General features: G+C 37.0%; 1 protein-coding gene across 1 annotated transcript in view; it reads right to left on the bottom strand.

Moving 5' to 3' along the window:
* LOC110454402 (phospholipid phosphatase-related protein type 5-like) overlaps positions 1–20,650 on the bottom strand; it is a 29,225-nt gene extending 8,575 nt beyond the window's left edge. Inside the window, exons 1-6 of the mRNA XM_021503885.1 lie at positions 20,487–20,650; positions 13,367–13,550; positions 9,890–10,049; positions 8,991–9,108; positions 3,475–3,661; positions 1,166–1,223 (exon numbers count right to left, since the gene is read on the bottom strand). Coding sequence (XP_021359560.1) covers positions 1,166–1,223; positions 3,475–3,661; positions 8,991–9,108; positions 9,890–10,049; positions 13,367–13,548 — 705 coding nt within the window. The 5' untranslated portion in view covers positions 13,549–13,550; positions 20,487–20,650. The remainder of the gene's footprint in view (positions 1–1,165; positions 1,224–3,474; positions 3,662–8,990; positions 9,109–9,889; positions 10,050–13,366; positions 13,551–20,486) is intronic.
* Positions 20,651–21,713: the final 1,063 nt, after the last annotated feature.

Genomic DNA, 21,713 nt, shown 5'->3' with positions numbered 1-21,713 from the left:
GGGTAGTATTGGGTCATAGTCACGGCAATTCGGTGATGTTTTCGGCACCAAATCGCATATTTCCCGATAAAATATGGCAGATGGAAGTAAATAACGTCTACAAAGGTGATATTTCACAGTAATAAAGAAGTATTTGGTTCATAACTGGGTCGTATGGGGTAGTATTGGGTGGTATTGGGTAGTATTGGGTGGTATTGGGTGGTATTGGGTAGTATTGGGTAATTAGACGCGCCGATTTAATGTGAAGTGGTTGTTGTAGAAAGTGCTAAGAAAAGGTGGGATAAATTGGCTATCAGTTTCGCAGGTTGAGTTTTACACGAAAATATTGCCAACACGAAAAAAGCGAAAATTAGAATCCCCCCACTAAAAAACCGTTTGCAATATTTGGTTGCATAAATGATGCAGCTGTGGAGTTTGGTACCAGTTCGTTGCTTAATGTATTGGGTATGTGTTATAACCGGAGAAATATTCACGTTCGAACTTTGAACGACTTCTGGGATCACGTTCACAGTACACGTTTCTTTAATCAATGCAGATAACATATCGACGCTCAGCCGTAATTGCTACAGTAACATAATCCTTACATAATTAGGGATGTTATTTGACTTCCATGTACGTTGTTATTGAATTTTGTGGTGTAATTAAAAAAAACTAGTCTTATAATGGCTGTGTTTAAACAAGGTAATATGAGTTCGCGCGTTAAATAACATAGGCATGTACGTCATCATCACTCGAAGAAGGTTTAAAGGTTTTAGTTGCACGACGCTTGACACCTCCTGGCTAATAGGCTTACCAGACTCGACATTATTCTGTCAACAATTATAAGTTCAATGTATAAATGACGGTGTCGAACATAGTTATATACAACAAGAAGTTGCTACGTATTGTTTTAATAGACCATCGGACTTTTTATGAATATTAAGGTTAGTCTTGATAGCACAGTCAGTGAGGCATGTCTTTAAAGACCGAAAAAAGCAGAAAAAGAATGAGACGGTCTTTCTTTGATAATCCTTCGATGAACTCTCCTGAAAACTATTTATACTATACATCTGTCTGTTTCTTCTATACATTTGCCTCCTGGGGACCGGTATAACGGAAAGACCGAGTGATAATGATAGTGCAATACTGACGCAAAGATGGCAACGCCACCAAATGTCAAACTCACCGCCAAGAATACTGCTGAGTAGGCCGACAATGCGGAATACATCGACGGGAAGGAGGTTCTGTGGACAGAAATGTCAAATGATACTGGGGATTAAAGAACAATAACAAGAAATGACCTATACGCACAAGGGCGAAATTCAAGATTAAGTTTATTAGCTACAGTCAAGTTACATATTATCCGAATGCTCGACCTTTACCATAGCTATTGTGAAGTCGTAAAACTTGAAACAAACAAAATGACCTTCGCGCGATATTTCATCGTACAGATAGGTTCGTACCTGTCTGAACACTATGTCATATCCATGCCGCGCTCAAAACAAATTAAGAGAAATGGAACCTTCACATACCATCTTTATATTTTGCACGTGCATATCATATTTTTGATTAATTAGCGTTACCATGGCGAAACACGAGTCAGCATATCAAGGGTGATTCTCCACACAATAAAATGCCGACAGAAAGAAATCAAAATGTAACGAATCCTTTCAGCATGGCCAACACCAAAATCGCGAAAATTAGAATCCCCCCACTAAAAAAAAGGTTGCAATATTTGGTTGCATAAATGATGCAGCTGTGGAATTTGGTACCAGTTCGTTGCTTAATGCATTTGGTATGTGTTTTAACCGGAGAAATATTCACGTTCGAGATTTGAACGACTTCTGGAATCACGTTCACAGTACACGTTTCTTTAATCAATGCAGATAACATATCGACACTCAGCCGTAATTGCTACAGTAAAATAATCATTACATAATTAGGGATGTTATTTGTCTTCCATTTACTTTCTTATTGAATTTTGTGGTGTAATTTAAAAAACTAGGCTTAAAATGGCTGTGTTTACACAAGGTAACATGATTTCACCGCCGAGAATACTGCTGAGTAGGCCGACAATGCGGAATACATCGACGGGAAGGAGGTTCTGTGGACAGAAATGTCAAATGATACTGGTGATTAAAGAACAATAACAAGAGATGACCTATACGCACAAGGGCGAAATTCAAGTTTAAGTTTATTAGCTACAGTCAAGTTACATATTATCCGAATGCTCGACCTTTACCATAGCTATTGTGAAGTCGTAAAACTTGAAACAAACAAAATGACCTTTAGAAAATTCCCATCGACAAATTAAATTAATGATCAAAACAAATCAACCTGTTGCCGATGACGCGTGTTCTATTAAACTCAACAGCCATAAAATACTAGATTCTCATCTAACGATCATTTAAGCACTGATATAAGGAAGTACAAATATCTCATCAATATACCTTTACGTATTTCCAGTAATCATCGCGCGATATTTGATCGTACAGATTGGTTCGTACCTGTCTGAACACTATGTCATATCCATGCCGCGCTCAAAACAAATTAAGAGAAATGGAACCTTCACATACCATCTTTATATTTTGCACGTGCATATCATATTTTTGATTAATTAGCGTTACCATGGCGAAACACCAGTCAGCATATCAAGGGTGATTCTCCACACAATAAAATGCCGACAGAAGGAAATCAAAATGTAACGAATCCTTTCAGCATGGCGTTACGTTATGTCATATTTTGCTGCAGAAAGTTGAGCATTGACTTGGTATACAGCATCCTCGATACACCAGGGGTTACGCCCACTTTCGATCCCTGCACCCCTGGAATATGTCATAGCCAAAATGAAGGCACGCTGCTAGCTATTTGATTGGTGTCAGGTAACACAAAAAACCTGATCAATCACCAGGCTGATACTTGCCATTTGAAGAATACAGAGGAGCGACGCCCGACTTCAAAGCCAGTAAGTTTTACCGTTACGCCATCGCGAGATTCTTTTGATGTACATCAAAGGATCAAACTAGCCATCTCGTCTCATCCAGAAGATGATGAACGCTGAGCCTTCGATTTTGCAATGGCATTTTCCAGGGGTGCAGAGAGCGAAAGTAAGTGTAATCATTGGATATCGAGGATGGGTTTATAGTATCTTTGTTGAATCATAGAACTCTTTATATCGTACTATCAAATATCATCCAGCACTAATATACTGAAGCGTTACAATAATACAAGTTTACAATACTATGCCCCTAGACTATATCCCAAGACTATGTCCCGATAAAAAAAATTGTCGCTTGTTTTATATTTTCATCTCTGTCTTAGGAAAGATATGTCGTGTTAAAACGCCACAACTAAGAGAACAACGGACTACTTAATCGACTAATGTTTTCAACAAGTACTGTTTTGACTTTTTGAACGATTGGTGTTTGATCAAGATTTCAAAAATGAAAATAATATCGATAATTTTTAACCAGACACATGTTATGAGTTTACTACCTGGCGTATCTAAGCATCATTTCGTCTGTCTCGGTACAGAGTTCGTCACTTCCTTGACCGCCCTGCGCGTCACAAAGCGTGTGGTTTACACGACATAGCTCCAGGAAAACTGGGCGGAGTCGACCCGTCAACAGCTTCGTCACGTCTGCAAACACCATCACTGTGAACGCCCCGAATACGAATACTCCTGCAATTGTTAAAACTCTGTATTACTATCTATGAAGATAGTTAAATACCCAGAACCCAAATGATGCAATCAAGTCAAAGTGTTTTGGGTAGCTTAAAAAACAAGTGATATCCAAATTACATTAATTACTTTTGAAATGCCAGTCAAAAGTATCATACTATATACTCATAATGCCGTAGAGTTATATTACCGTTATTCTGTCGTCACTCAGATGAAATGCCCGATACTTATATTACCGAGGTAGATATTTATATTACTGTTCTGTTATATCTAAACATCTCACTCATTTATTGCAAGATCAACAAACGATTCAAACCTGCATAGCGGCCTTTTGCCCGCGTGTGTGAAAAAAACTGGAGTTGTTATTTTTACCTTACTCTTAAATTTACTGCATATTTTTATATACAAAAGCCATAAGGTTGAGGTACTTGATTCCACACTCATTCATACCTCAGCTAATGATCAATTCTTTATCCCAATTTCAGTTCAATATTTCAATGAGTTTTGTATAGTTTGAGAATATGCATCTGTATACTGATTTTGCTTGTTTAAAAATACCAATGGCAGTATTTCAAGTTAGTCGTTACGGAATCGGTTTCTAAATTAGTTTCTACCTCCGGATTGGTTTTTTAGCCCTCCTCATCACCGGTTAAACAATCGACACTACTCTACCATTCAATTATTGTAATAACGTCGCAAACTCACCGATGAGTTTCTGCTAATTCATAATTGGCGACTGAAATTGTATCTTGCACAATCATGATAGACTTGCTTATTTTTCAAAAAGCAGCTTTACTGTAGTGCAACTGTTTTAATAGATTCCGGTGTCGTTTCGGCGAGATAAACAAGTTGGCACAGTGTTAGTCACCAATTTGTCACTACTGTCCGTCTATTCTAGAAGAAACTCCTGAGCTAAAAATATCCCAATGGTTTTCCCTTCAGTGACGTATATATTTGTCTCGAGATTTCAGAATTTGAACTGTGAGTTCAGATGATCAGATGAATACACCGCTAAACTAATCTGATACAGTTTATCGACAGTAACCAGCCCAAAATTATGCAATTATGAAATTGTTAAAAGCTTAAGATTCATAACTTTTTACAGAGGTTTTTAAAATACGAAATAATGATGAGTGTACGGTTTGGTTGTCATTTTGGATTAAAAACATACTAGTAGATCGAATTCTGACTATTCATTCTAACTCTGGACATGTCAACTTCCCTGACATAAAACGAACATGAAGACACAATCTCGAAAATATGGAGTTCGGAGTTTCACGTTCAAAGAGGAAAACTCGGGTAAAACCCCCACATATTTTTCTGATTGTGTCTTGTCTCAAATTCCTATTCTTATTTTGTTGAGCTTTACAGCTCAACCGAGTATAACACCACATGCATGACATCAACATGGTGTGCAGAACACAGCGAACAGTACAGCGGAATATCGGCAACCGTTTACATCAGTGATCTTCCAAAATCGCTACCATCGTATACATATTTACTTATTTAACATTTGCTGCATTATAAAGCTGTATTTGTTGCTTGAATATCGACAGTTATTCCTTGATAGATAGGATATACTAAATTAAAGTTATATTCGTCCTCAATATCGTGACGAACATAACAAGTTTTACATAAACGTTCAGATATTTCCTTATTTTCATATCAACCTATCTCGATATATAGATTATCTGCTGACAATCTTATATTTGCAAGTACTATTCGATTTTTCATCTGTATGTACTTTGGAAATTATGGTGTAAAATTATTTCATAGAATCATATGTTGGTAAATATGAAACTTAAAAGTGGTCTTCAAAATGTTAAATAACTCTTAGCGAGTACAATGTAATATTCGTTGCATAACCAAAGATAAACCACGAGAAGAATGAATGCCCATTATACTGTTTTAACCATAAGTCATTATTATCAAAGGGTTTAAAGGATATTTTAAACATAGTCAACCCAATCGAATTATTTTGGGGTGAATTCAGCAAAACTTCATATGCAGATTTCAATATTCAATAATAGGAGTTCCAGTATTTCATCATACAATATTTTCTTACATGTTTAATAGGAAATCTTAAATAGCTCAAAATAAGTCATGACGTTGCATTTTGACCTTTTAATATGTAGTATCTTTTTACTAAATTCGAGATGTTCCTTTTCAATATCTTATGTTTTATTGGCATCCAAGACTTCTGCTGTATAACAGATACAATTGTTCACATATATATAAAATAAAGGGTTGTACGATTCAACTGCATAGCTTTGCACTTGAAGTGCTTAGTGAGAACCGTATTTCGGCCTTATTCAGATAACTGCTTTTGAAGAATATTAACTCATTCAACCCTGAAGACACACTTGAACTCTTCCACTTCAACGTTGGATTAGTTCATTATGCATCTTCAGGGGTACTACAAAATATTTAAATTGATTTTCTTTTTCAAGTTTCTTCCATTGAGCATAACACACGCTTTTGCTCAAGGTATGTACTATAAAGTGCAAAAAAAGCATCAAACGTTCTCAAAGCGAGACGAAACCAAATTAGGTGTCTTTGAAATGTTGTTTGTTTCTGGCCAGTGTATAAGGCATTGATTCAATACTGACATTCAGCTGAAGAGACTGATTCCTCTAATACCACTAGGGTCTCTTTTTTCGTAGACTAGTTCGATAACAGCAGATGATCAAGCAACCTAAATGCAGCCTTAATTGGGCACAAAAAACATGTTTACCAGAACAGGAGTTAAATGCCATGCTTATACAATGCCATATCGGATATTGTCTACCATTGGCCATCTTGGGGAATTGCAATCGGTTTATATAGTTTTGTTATAATGAATACATGGTTAGCTCACAGCGAAACCTAGGAAAATTATTGATCAATCGGTGTGTGTACAGTGTATCTGGTAGTCAAAGTCAGAGGTCGGCATAGCAGATACTTGTTACAGACCGTTGTCAAAGTTTACGGTATTCTAAAACATTTTAATATGGTCATTTTCCCTGTGTCAGGTTACGATTCTGATCGTATATCCTGCATTACTTCGCGTACAAATTCCATTAACGTTTTAGTTATCGAAAGCCACTTGAGCATTTCTCTTGGGGATTTGTTATGTCAAAATACAACATGTGTTTCAATTGATACAGACAGCGCAACTGTTTTAAGGTTGATACATACATTTTTAGACTTATCATCTTTAAAATATTTTGCCTATGGTTTCTAGTAAGCAAGGTCGAGCCTGTCATATTGTGAACGAAGCACAAAAGTGGAATGCAGGCAGCATCTGTTTTCCTTGCACTAGAACATACCAACAAAAATCTTTTTATTTGTGATACATCATTTTACATAAAAACGTATCGACTTATTTCGCTAATGCATCGTCCTTTTCATTAGAACAAAATCAGAAGGCCGGATACTTATCTGCAGATCGTGTAACATTACAATGTATTGTCGTAACAGAATCTTCCGGGACAGCAATAAAACAAATCATGTTAGCAGACTGTGGAACAATAACATACGAGTAGTGTTGACAGATATGAAATCCTCGCACGGACAGATCGCTGAACAATAATATTGGCGAACATGAGCAAGAAAATAAAATGAGTGAAACAATGGAAATAAATATAATAAACGATTTCTCCCGGTGCATACACCTCAATACGTCCAGCAAGTGCCTGGATCATGCAGTGCACGATCAACAAACTTTGAAATATGCACAAGAACACAGACAGTGGTGAGAAAACAGGAAAGCCCAGGAATGTAGACCGGTAGTACCAGGATCATGCAGTGAACGGTGAACTAGAAACAAGAAGGACCTTGGATAGAGGACATGAAGGCAGGAGTAAACGAACGGCTTGATATTGACCTGGTGTCTAACTTTTCTGCGCCGACATGAAATTAGCATCGAATGACAAGGTGAAAAAACACCCATACATACTGTAAACCATCTAGATTTAGCGTTCTCAAATTTTAACTCTTTATCTTTCAACGGATTAGCGAATTAATGAATTGGCGCGCCCACAAAATATGCAACAGTAAACAATATACAGGAGCTCCAATCGGCGCAGTCATAATTTAGCGCAATATCTACCGCTAAACTGTGAACGTTTGCGATATCTTTATATATCGCTGAATGGAGAAGTCAGAGTAGTATGCAGTGCAACCAAGCAAAATAAAATACTTCAGTGTCTTACGTTTGAAATATTACCAAAGGATTACGAAATAGATCACGTCCACCAATATAAGCATTCCTATTAAGCATATCACGAACAGGAAAACCAATCAATTAAGTATCCTTAAAGGGAACATTAGAGGAAAGATTTCGGTCATATCTAATCATTGTTATACGTATTTGAGCATGGGAAGACCCTGGTAGTAGTATCGAATTCATCCACTCAAGTACCATCAACAAACGAAACAATGCAGCAGTGCGCAGCAATATATGCTACCACCAATCGACGACGAAACACTTCAGGTGCAACAGATATCGTATAGCGACTTGGATAGAAACGTCTAGAAACTCATACAAAAATAAGTCAACAACATTCATACAGGATAAAGAACTAATAACTATAAATCCTTAATTGGGATTTCACCACATAGAAGGACCGTCCGATTAACAGTTCAAAAAACGCCATTTACATCTATCCAGCTGAAGATATGCTAGTAAGATGTCCATCTTTTGGTAGATGGGCTCGGTTGTGTTTGGGTGACATATATTGTGTGTGTGATTGGTCTGGCCATCTTGAATGAATAACATGTATTGTGTATATGATAGACTTACCCCAAAGGGACAGGAAAACTAGTAACAGGACATTTGTTCGTACCTATCCCGTCAAGGGTACTACTAGACGTTAAGAGGTTGCGAAAAGCACACGATTGAAAAGTTATCACCACAGTATGGTATAGGAAGAAAATTGACTCCAACCTATTTTTCTGGGAGCAAAATATCACTCTTTGTGAGTGTATTGTCGATGAAAAAAGAAATATTTTCACAAAATGATAATAGTAAAACCTTTCATTTTTCCAGGGTGACATAATTTAGACAAGTCTTAACATAAATATCCGTTTTCTCCGAAATTACACGCCAATTCGATGTTCCAAGGCTTCCCCAGCCTTTATGGCAGGAATTTTTAAGAAATTGACGTTAGGTTCTCGCAAACACTGTAAGACTCGTTTGCTGAATTTTTCTGTTAGATGCGCGTTTTCGGGGCGGAATTTCATTAACTTTGGTTATTAAAATTTTAACAATTGTTGTGCATTCAACTATCTCTTAAATATTGAAGGTTGCTGAAATATCGACCAGGACAACGATTTGACATCAACTTACCTGTAAATCTGATGAGTCTTCTAACAACTTGCGGAACCTTCATACCATTGCAAGACAACCAGATTGGTTTCTGCCTCTCGTCAGTAAAGGCCCAAACCCCAATCTCACCTACAAGTACCTGCAAAATAATTGATAATAATAACAATTCGATGTTCCTATATACCGCGTTATCACAACCTAGTTTGTAGGTCGTCTCAAAGCGGTTCACAAATTATTACCCATGGTAATAGGGTCTTTGCAACCAGCCAATACCTTTCTCAACTCCCTGGGAAGCGTACAGCCAGCGCTGTCATTTCGGCCCTCACGGCTAGCATTCAACATTTATAGTACTGCCCAACAATGTACTCGTTTACAGCTGAGTAGACTGGAACAAGGGGAGTAAAGTATCTTGTTTAAGGATACAACACAGCGCCGTGACGGGATTCGAGCCCGCAACCCTTCGGTCACGAGCCCGGCGTCCTACCACTAGACTACCGTGTCTTCAAAACATGTATGCAATGGTACATTCTACCACTCATCTGTAAAGGCCCACAACTAATGAGTTTCACGGTTCCCTAACTAATCAAAAACTTGTTTATATCCAATATCACTTGTTTGCAATAACGCCAACGCTCAAATCTTAATCTCAACGTGTTTAATATTTCCGAATAAAAAAAACCCCGTAAGATCCATTCATTGTCTGCAATACGATGATTGTTTGCATCAGACAATTATTACTCATAACAGTGTATCGTAGGACTATAACTTTAAACTCACAACAGTCAACTGTTAGTATAGCACAAGTTTATATTTACATATGTATTAAATATCCCTACTACACGGTCAGCTCATCAACTGATTACAATGACAGTAGTCTTTCTATAAGTGTGTTTCACAGAACTAGCTACGAGCAAACTTACAACGAAAGGAGGAACACAGAAGCTCAGGGCATAGATCGTGGCGTGGGGCACACTACCCTCGTAGATAAAGGTGGAGAAGCCGGACTCGGCGGACCGGACGCTGATTAACGGATCATTGCAGGAGAAGGAAAGTCGAACGATCGGGAACAGTGTCGTCCATCTGGAATGCAAAAATATGTAATTTATCCTCATTTAAACATTCATACATGTTCAATAGGGAATAGGTTAAAGTGAATCTGTTAGTTTATCTCTAGTTCTTACCTTATGTATTAAACTGACAATGCTTTATAAGTTTATCTGTTAGCTTATCCCTAGTTCTTACCTTATGCATTAAACTGACAATACTTTTTAAGTTTATCTCTAGTTCTTACCTGATGTATGGAACTTACAATGCTTTATAAGTCTATCTGTTAGTTTATCTCTAGTTCTTACCTTATGTATTAAACTGACAATGCTTTATAAGTTTATCTGTTAGCTTATCTCTAGTTCTTACCTGATGTATTAAACTGACAATGCTTTATAAGTTTATCTCTAGTTCTTACCTTTTGTATTAAACTGACAATGCTTTATAAGTTTATCTGTTAGCTTATCTCTAGTTCTTACCTGATGTATTAAACTGACAATGCTTTATAAGTTTATCTGTTAGTTTATCTTTAGTTCTTACCTTATGTATTAAACTGACAATGCTTTATCAGTTTATCTCTAGTTCTTACCTGATGTATGGAACTGACAATGCTTTATAAGTTTATCTCTAGTTCTTACCTAATGTATTAAACTGACAATGCTTTATAAGTTTATCTCAAGTTCTTACCTGATGTATGGAACTGACAATGCTTTATAAGTCTATCTGTCACCTTATCTCTAGTTCTTACCTTATGTATTAAACTGACAATGATTTATAAGTTTATCAGTAGTTCTTACCTTATGTATGAAGGTTGGTAAGTATGGATTATAAAAGTTTCTTGTAACACAACGAATAAGTGTTTCTTTGTGACGTTTCGATGACTTGTACGATATATACTCTGTCGTTATCATCCAAAACATGACCAGAGAAGCGTATATACACACAGACGTAAAATGTGTACGAGTTGTCCACAAATCGATGTCGATTCGGCTACACTCTAAGCGTATGCACAATTATGTGTTTTATATGTACCGACATCGATTTGTGGACAACTCGTTCACATTTTACACCTTTGCGTGCTAGTCATCGAAACGTCACATAGAATCACGTATTGGTTGTGTTACAAGAATATTTTCATAATTGTCAGATTATTCATTGTTCTGACAATGCTTCGGCGGTTAAATCGTTATAATTGGGATAGTTGGTGACTTCAGTGTACAAAACAATACAACAGCAAAAGTATTCGAAAATATATACATGTACCTTCAATGTTGTAAAGGCTTTGTGTATGGTTTAGATATGTAGATATACAAATCTGAACAAGTCAAGTGGGTCACAGTTTAGGTCGTTAAGCCTTACGACCCAGTTAATAACAAACATGAAAAGTGATAATAAACATTAGTTTGACATATCTCCCTGTTGTGACCTACAGTTAATCTTACACTATACGCGGGTTGACTCGTTTGACATGAAAATCATGCCAAACTAATAAAACAGCTACTAAAGGGTTTAAAAAAGGCGCAAAGGGTCTGTAAGGCTCACCTGATTTACATTTTATTTATTGTAAACCCAGAGGAATATTTTCCTAAATAAATTTGAAAGTGCAGTAAATGTACGAGGTAATCAAAGGTCATATCGGCCAATTTCAAATTGATAAAAAATATAAAGCAACGCTTTTTCAAGAACATCTTAAGGCAAACATCTGAAATAGCATATTGGGAATCCGTCAACCGTGTCCTAGTTTATCAGAGGCCATGTAGCCATCAAAGACTTCACGTTAACCTTTTAACCACTGTAGACCATAATGGACTCATCCATAGCAATGCATGGTAGAGTGAATTAAAGTTAAATAGGGGTGAAAGGGTAAATCAGAAAATGTACTAGTCGAAAACCATAACAGGTAACCAACTGTAGTTAAAACCGAAATAGTCAAGTAAGGAAGAGATTTACTGACGTCGCTGATCACTGTACAGCCCCGCCCACTAGCTAGCGGCCTGTTCGTTTATGGGGAACAACTGGCACGTCCGTTTTCAGATGTAACATTTTCGGGTATAAACCATGGCGGAACTGCACAAGTTTATGCAGACCTTGCAAGGCTTTGTCAAGACTCGCCTGAATGCCACATGATCAGATTACTAGGTCCAACTTGTTTCATTAATGAACAACTCTGGTCCAACCGGTTCAACCGTTTGCATCGCGATAAACGAATGCGGTCCAACATTTCTGGCAAGTCAGCTGATACAGGATACATACAATAGGAACCAAAACCATGACAGAATACTGCAGCTATATTAGATAATAATAACGTCAACATCAGCCTAACGAATACCAACCTGGCAATATTCTGCATTTCTTTTAGACAAGGATTACGTCTATATTAACATAATGAAGAATACCTTGAAAGCATACACCAACTATGTACACATCACAGCCCAATGCAATACTAAAACACTGTTAGAAAAAGTGTAGGTCAACATTGATTAAGGTTATGGCCAAGGTTTATGGTCACCATCATCTCATAATAAAATATCCTGTTTTTAGCGATATAGATGTCAGCTTTGGTCATTTTTGTGCCTTGTTGTTTCATTTTAAGACGTGGCATTACTTTGATTTGACCTTTATTAGCATAGTGGGTGTCGTCACGTGGCATTACTTTGATTTGATCTTTATTAACATGGTGGGTGCCGTCACGTGACATTCTTTTATTTGACCTATATCAACACGGTTGGTGCCGTCACGTGACATTACTTGGATTTGACCTATATCAACACGGNCATTACTTTGATTTGATCTTTATTAACATGGTGGGTGCCGTCACGTGGCATTACTTTGATTTGATCTTTATTAACATGGTGGTTGCCGTCACGTGGCATTACTTTGATTTGATCTTTATTAACATGGTGGGTGCCGTCACGTGGCATTACTTTGATTTGATCTTTATTAACATGGTGGTTGCCGTCACGTGACATTACTTGGATTTGACTTATATTTACATAGTGGGTGCCGTATTCTCTTGTACTTCTTAAAATGATGAAATACTGCAACTCTATTAGAAATAGATTACGTCAGAATCGATATCTTCACAAACACTATATATATTTAGTTAGAAAAGGGTTACATCAGCATCGATATTTCCATAAAACACAATAGTTGGAAATATATTACGTCAACCTATAAATCTGACAAAATAGTACTACACAGTCAGAAATAACTGACGTCAGCTAAAACAACGAAATTGTCGGTATATGTTATAGAATTCACTAAATATAAACAGTTAAACTAAGTAAACAGTCTTAAATCGGACATACGAATGGTTACTGTAAACAATAACTATGTTAATAAATCAATTTTACCTGAGAAAGTATTCCAACACAACCATGAAAACAAGTATTATCAGTTCCAACAAAAATGTGGCTAAAACGAGGCTGTTTTTTCGCGCCTTTTTCTCAGTGTCTTCCCCTCCATCATCCTCTCGTGTTTGATTGACAATGAACGTTTCTATACCATCCTTCCGGTTAGTTTCGTCAACTGCCATTTCTGTGGAGGAATGGATTACAGAAATATTAGAGGCAATATCATTACACAGGCAGTCATACAAGCCGATATTTATCAGTAGACAAGACATCTATGTATAATAAACTCCTACAATTGACGTTTTGAATTTCAATGAGAAACATTTTCATGCAGTACAAATAAAAAAGTCACCCCTCCATCTTTGTTTTAAAAAGGGCCTTTACCTGCTTCACATGGACATTTAGTATTTTTTTATCAAATATTTAAAAGGAGTTAAATTACATGTTCTCAGATGAAACAATGAAATATCTTTTTTATGTGGGTATATGTACATGGCTTCAGCGTTTTTGTGTTATTGAAAGGATGAGGTAAAGCGATAATCCCTTGAGGATGTGAATATCTAGGTGTCTTTTATTTCGTATTTGAGGGTCACTAGAGCAATCAGGTTTTACCTTCGTAACACTCAGGAAAAGAAGTTGCTTTTTGTATTATATTTTAAAACATCTAAGTTCATCTTCTCTGTTTACTACGAGATTTGTAAGGGGACTTCATTAAGACATTATGTTTAATACTAATACAAATATACATAACGCAGCTCATGTGAGGTTTCTGTACTACAGAACCGTACGTTCAAAGGGAGGTAAGTATTTGTTATATTTAAAGCATAGAAATTAGCTTAGTTCAGTGCACTTATTTTATGAAGAAAAAACACAAGTGAGTGTGTGGCATTTTTTTCAGTACATTTCAGTACATATCATCACATTATTGCGCAAGGACGTTAGGCAGGTAAAACCAATGCTCCACCGAAGAACGCTTTCGCGATATAATGCATTATTTAATTAACATCTCCCTCTCGATAGCACTGTTTTACGTTAATAAATACCGGTTAGATTTCGTCGGGTCGTTAGAATATAGGTCGAGACAGATTATTCGATAGAAAGTGTTTCTTAACAGTCAAATGAGCGAAATGAATTTAAATATATTTTTACTTGAGGATAATTAGTAAAAATTCATTTCTTCCTCAATGTTTCAGTTCAGACTTAGTTTTAAAGTGTAGTTTGTCGTCTTACAATTCTTGTTCATATTTCCAAGTGCAGCTTCCGTCTTATATTCCCTGTCTAGTTTCCGTCTTATATTCCCTGTCTAGTTTCCGTCTTACTTTTCCATTGTAGTTTGTTGTCTTATAGTTTAGTGTGCGTGTCCTATTTAGACTTTGAACCGTCTAGACACACCTATAGTGTGATTGTTGTAACATTGTAATTTACAACTTCCTTTACCCATTAAGGAATAAATAAATGTCGTACACTCTAGATATGTCGCATTTCTCTTGGAATGCACTAGAGAAAACATTTTTAGAAAAGTCATTTAAAAAGAATTATTACAACACAAGCCTCCAGAGGTCGCCGTTTACATGTTTAGCTTCGTATTATTGCTGAAACACCAGTCTAATTATGCAACTTAACAAATTACTTTGGCAGACATCTTTTAGCTAATAACGTCGCTAATTGTGATTATTTACTTCACCAACACTGTCGGCTACAATGACAATAATGAATGACCCACACACGTTTTGCATGTATACCAGGGATGTACTTATAAATTGTCCATGTGCATGTAATTAGCTAATATATACAACATTGCTGTCAGCTTGTATTTACAAATGTGTTTTTTGTTGTCTAAGTGTATTGCTACCTTCATATGAAGAGCATAATTGATACATTAGTTTGTCTCCTTTTATTATTAAAATCTCTCATATCTATATAGCGATGTAAAATGTGCATGGAACTGACCAATTGAAATACTCGATAAAATCAAGCAAATCAAAAATAATTTAAAATATGTATTCAAATACTTTAAAGCGTTAACTTGAAAGAACAAATCGAAATTAAGATGCACCCATGCGGAGCTGCCATCATGTTGCCGGTCAAATCCCTGTACGTATGACGGTAACAAAGGATTTAAACGACAAAGAACACGTCTGTAACTACAGAAGACACTGACAGCTTTCTAAAAAATCATTCTGACGACTGTAAAATTTGTGAAGTGTTGCTTGTAGCCACTACCATAGAAACCCCAGGCTACGTAGTTGATTACTCAACAAAGTATATATATCAAGAAAATCCTAAAACAATAGGTACAGGAGAAGCGAAGCTACTGTAACATACAAAATATATAAGAATTCACAGTCGATAAAAAAAGGGAACTACATAAACTCCAAAACAAACGGAATTAAATAAAGAATAAAATAAAGAATTAATTAATTTACGTAAATGCGAGAGTTTTTTTCTTGTTTTAGTCCAATACAACTTATCTGAACACGAACTACAGAAACTTCAAAATAGAAGGAATAACACAAAAAGTACAGGAGAGGTATCATTATTTTAAGTTTAACGCAAGGTGTTTGCTTGTCTTCGCTCAACACGAGTAACACCGACCACTTACTACAGAAACTCCAAATCAAGAAAGGGCTAAGGTGTTGGATGCTTACAATACTAATTGTCCATATTCCATCTTAACTGTTTGTTTTTACTTCTCATTATTACACAATTATAAAACCTCTACAGTAATACTTATAGACTCGAAAGCGTGATGGAAACGTGATATAAACTATTCTTTGATCATCTCTGTTTGATTCAGGTGACTGTACTTGCAGCATAGAAATCTGTCCACTGCAAACAACAACACGGCATCTGTGTCTGTATCTCCACAATCTAGATCATAACCAAGGTAAGAGTCATTATCTGAGTCATGGCCATGACTGCACTGGTCCACAATTATCCTTCATTTATCCCGGTCCGTCTGGTAACTTTATCATGTCCGGAGAAGGGGTTGTTAGTCTGAGTTCTGGACTGATACACAGTTTTAGCATGTTAACATGTATTAGAGACTTCACAACTGGCAATGTTTTAGACTGTATCTGTGATTATTCAATGCATATATGATGTAGAATGGTCCAACTAATTTCTGACAAAGCTTAGCAAGCAGAAAATCCTACGGGTACTCTTTGGCAGTATCGCCATGCTCTCTGTCCCACACAAAAAAGTCCTGCACTTTGCCCTCACCAGTTTTTCTTCTTCTTGTATTTGAGCTATGCTTTCTCTATGCTACCTCTCGCAACTCCCAAGAAAATCTCACGAGTTTGTATGAGTTTTCTTACATGAAAGTTTGCTGCCCTAAGGAGCTTTTTTATTTGGATTCAATGATGTGTAAAGTGGATATGCAACATTCTCGTCCAAAGAAGAGGAACTATTGGTAATTGAGATGATCGTACTGACGATCCAGCTCTATAGCTTATTACAATATGAAGTTTGTGATTTGATAAATTATGTGTACAGTTCTACAAGAATCAGTGGTAGATAGCAGCCTTAGCGGGCTCAATATCTACAAACATTTTAGGGAAATTCTACCCGAGGATTTTTGGCAAAACCCCTCGGGTGGAATTTTCCTATCCTACACCCCTGGACATGAAAGAGACTTATATTATTGCTTTAAGGAAACGCGTCACCTCGTTTTGAGAATGAATCTACGATGAACAATAAATACATATACCCTTGTGTGGTTTTAGGCACTGGTCCGTATACCATTACGTATATCCGTATGTCCGACTGAACACATCCTGAATGGGGCAAGATTTCTATGCCTTGGTGACCTTCTGTAATGACTCATCACGATATGTTCGCGAGATACCAACTCTTTGATAACTCTCTCGACCTTCAAATTGACACAGACAGTGTTTTAAGTGATGTTTTATCCTTGAAAGACAAACAGGGATATAAACTTACTGATTTTACATTGAAAAGTGATCTTTTTTCCAGATATATCTGACAATAAGATGCAGGACACAGCCCAGGTAATCGAGTTGGCTGAGCTGCAAGAAAAAGAGCCGCAAAAATAAGTCTACCAGCAGTCATCTAGATTTGATGCTCCTCATCAAAAAGGTGACCTTGGTAATATTCTTAAGGAGGGGTTGTGCCAAAATACTGGCTGAAACAGCCTAAAAGTGAGAGTGAAGCCGACAGTGGAATAAATAATTTTACAATAATGTGTTGGGAATTTCTCCTCCGGACCTTAACAATGTCCTCAGCTACTTTGTGATGGAGGAGAGGAATAAAGACGGAGGTGAATATAGACCCGACACTATTTATGAACTAATAATTACCACTCCGCACCACTTCCGCACCAGTGGTCGTTTTGTGAACTTTCTCGATGACGGTGACTATTCGGGACTTCGTAATGTCCTAGACGTCAACATGAAAACGTTGTCACAACAAGGCCTTGGAATTCAAAACTACAAGATGCTATGAGAACACTATATGCCAGGAGAGATGTCCTGTAAGGATTTACCAGAAATACATCAACTGCCCTTTTTGTGTGTGTTTTTACTTACCTGGTACCAATATTGTTGTACCTGTACTAAGACAGAGGGGCTGCAGAGGTTTTATCTATTGTCAGCTACAGGTAAAGTCTCCAAAATCCCTCGGTTAAAGTACAAAAACAACAATGAATGACATCATGGCTTTGTTTTAATCTACGAATGCTCTCAATAGATTATAGATTAATAGAATATTTCACCCCCTTTGGGGTGAGACAGGGTAATCTCAACCCGAGGGGTAAGATTCTAGATTCTAGATTCTTAAGTTGTCAAACTCGAGGCTTGCCGAGGGTTTGACAGCTTAAGAATCTTACCCCGAGGGTTGAGATCACCCTGTCTTGCACATTTAGGCACATGTCTCGATACTCATGTGAAGTTTCATTGGAATCCAATGTATAGTTTCTGAGAAAATGCATGGACAAAATATAAGAATTATAAGAAACGGAGTGAAACCAATAGGTCCCCCACTTTGTTTGTGGGACTTAATAACAATAGTTAGAGGTTCTTATATACAACTTTATCACAACCTAGTTGGGAGGTCGTCTCAACGCGGTTCACAAATTATTATTCGTGGTTATACAGAGTATTTGCTACCAGCCAACGTCTTTCTCAACTCCCTAGGAGCATACAGCCGGTGCTGCCATTTCGGCGCTCACGGCTAGCATTCAACAATTCTAGCATTGTCCAACCACGTATTCATTTACAGCCGAGTAGACTGGACAAGTGGAGTAAAGTTTCTTATTCAAAGATAAAACACAGGGTCATGACGTAACTCGAACCCGCAACCCTTCGGCGTCCTACCACTAGACTATCGTACCTCCAAATTATGACAGTTATATAGATGAGAGCGTATACGACGCCGCATCACGTCCAGCCAAATGCTGCCTATATTGCATCAACCGAAATTATTCAAATTTTAGATAGACACTATCGGAAAATGGATGTTGGTTGTTAATGTACACCTTTGGGGAAAGTCATACATTAATGATAGATAAATGTTCGTCAAAAGATGGAGGCCTCGACATACTTCACAGCTTGTTATCGCATTCAATACCACTTAAATAGTGTCACCGACAACTTCCGCAATACAATTAGTACGCAAACCTTCTCTAACGAGCCTAGATTAAGGACAATTTGCTAAGTATAAGGTGCCGCACGTGTAGTATACATACATACAACTTATTTATATACACGTGTTTATTTTGCAAGAGCTATTCGTGCTTGTAATAGTTTATCAACGTCATTCTATGAAAAGGATTGAAATGCTTTTTGTGTGATTATCTAGCACTACAAAAACGTTAGATAATAAACATGTATCAGTTAATGGAAAACATGCGTTTGGTGTTTGCACCATCATCAATTCATTTTAAATATCGCCACAGACGTCCTTAAATGATCTGAGCTGTTATAAAGGACTTTAACCTGCTAACCAGATTTAGTACAGTGAACCCTGTTTATTCCGACCCCTGATCATTCCGGCATCCCGTTATATCCTTTTGTGTCGAGAAGACTACGGGCAATCATGGAAGCATGAGTTCGTATCATCATGCCAAGAAATTGTATATAAGGTTAAAGGGTAGGGATCTAATAAGTTTCCGTGTTATGGCCAAGGGACCAAGTCAACAGGGGCGGGGTCAGACTCTGAGGCCAATCCTTGTAGCATGAGTGTATATCTGTATCCGTCCCTTAGTCATCTTCATGCCCAGCAAATATGTGTACTTTTAGCGTTGGGTTCTCACAATAGTTTCCAGGAAATTACCAACAGCATAGTCCCGAGGAAGGAGGTAAGACCCCGGGATCAATCCAGGAAGGATTGAAGTAATCGTTTGGTTATGTAGTAGGTTGTCTATAGGAAATACAAATTTACACACAAAATCCCTGTATGGACCCAAACCCACCGCGGAGTCACACCAACTTCATTAAACACAATATCAAATTCCCATGGTCCACGGATTTTCTAGACCGGAATTGGTTTAAATCATTTCACATATTGTGTCATCCCTCGTTATTATTATCTCGTATGTGTTCTGACATCTGTCATCAAACGTACCGAGTATATGTACTGACTACTTTGAAAATGCTGAAAGAAAATACATGTTGAAAAAGAAAAGATTTCCTTCACAAAATATGTACTCCTATAGCCCCCAACCTATGTATTAATCATGGTATTGACTATCATTAAACAGCACTGGAATAAAACATACATGGCTATACTTTTTCCAGGTAAACTACATATTATAACTTGATATGTATGGGGTTTTTTTCTTTTTTTACATATTATTTATTTTATGACCACATATAATATACTCCGAACATGGTACATAGTATTATGTCTTTATTTGCAACGTAATAACCTTCTGCTGGTAAGACTTGAAACTTTAAGTATCTACCGCGGTATTTTTAGTGTAATTGATGAATATATGAACGATTTATCATAATGTTCATAATTATAAACAATATTGTACAATTAACGCCCAACTTATGCAGCAAGCTTACTACTTACCTGACTACGGTTTACGTTAATATACTGTCCTACATGTCCACAGCCACAAGCTACCGTTCTTGTTAAACTTGAACTTACAACTTACCTTAACAGTCGATGTTTTCTTCCACATCTGTTCCTTACTCCGCGAGCAGCATCTTGAGGCTAATCATCTAACAATAGTACTCCAGTCGACACAGTCAACTAAATGTAAAAACGTAAAAGATTTAGGTAGCAGATGTCTCAAATTTATAATGTCAGTTTCAATTGTTCGTCCTTGGTGATGGTATATGTCAAATTAGCAGCTTAAGGTAGAACGTGTCAACAATGTGAAACAGACTATAACATGCTAATGACTTTATAATTTCTACGCGCTGTCAATTTAATTCTTTTCACGTCACCTGAAAAAAAATGGTCAACGTGAAATATGTAAGTATTAACTATGTCATCCTTTAGGAATGTTTATTAATTATGGGCGAAGGGTTATTAAGTGGCAAATTGAATTTAATTACTGAGTAAGTACTCCATGAAGCAATTATACGGTTGTGTGTATATTAAAAATATTTATAAACTGATTTGTTCCTTTTAGTTAAACATATTCAACCAGAATAAATTAACTAGTTCATGTTATCGTTTTCCCTTTCTTAAACCGCACATGTACATGTTTAATAAGGTTATGAGTTAACAGGTTTCTTCTATAAATCAGTTAAGGGTTAAAATATTCAGAACGTAATATAAATAGATGTATATGCGACATTAATACCTCCTCACCGGTTTATTATTCTATATGATTGGAGTGATTGAACTAGATCTCATACAGCGGCTTTGTTAAGTGTACTAACCGTATTTATACAGGGGGCCTTGCATGAGGTTTTTAGTCTAGTATGATTGATGTAGGGAACATCTTGAAGTCAGCTAGCCCCATTCTTGTACAGGGCTCTAAAAGGTTTTCTTACCTCATTGTTGTAAGGTGCTCCTTAAAGTTTGCCTACCTCATTGATATAAGAGGCTCTTTGAGGTTTATCAGCCTCATTGCTTTAGGGAGCACATCAGCGTTTTTCTAGTCTCATTGATGTTAGGGGCTCCTGAAGATTTGCTAGCATCATCGATACTCCTTGCAGTTTGCTAGCCTCATTGATGTAGGGAGCTCCTTGCAGTTTGCTAGCCTTATTGATGTAGGGAGCTCCTTGCAGTTTGCTAGCCTGGTTGGTGTAGGGAACTCCTTGCAGTTTCCTAACCTCATTGCTTTAGGGAGCTCCTTAAGATTTGCTAGCATCATCGATGTAAGGAGCTTCTTGCAGTTTGCTAGCCTCATTGATGTAGGGAGCTCCTT

This window comes from Mizuhopecten yessoensis, unplaced genomic scaffold, assembly GCF_002113885.1.
Source record: "Mizuhopecten yessoensis strain PY_sf001 unplaced genomic scaffold, ASM211388v2 scaffold7833, whole genome shotgun sequence".
In the NCBI taxonomy this organism is placed as follows: Eukaryota; Metazoa; Mollusca; class Bivalvia; order Pectinida; family Pectinidae; genus Mizuhopecten; species Mizuhopecten yessoensis.
Note: the sequence above shows the minus strand (reverse complement) of the source record. Positions and strands in the feature narration are given on the sequence as shown.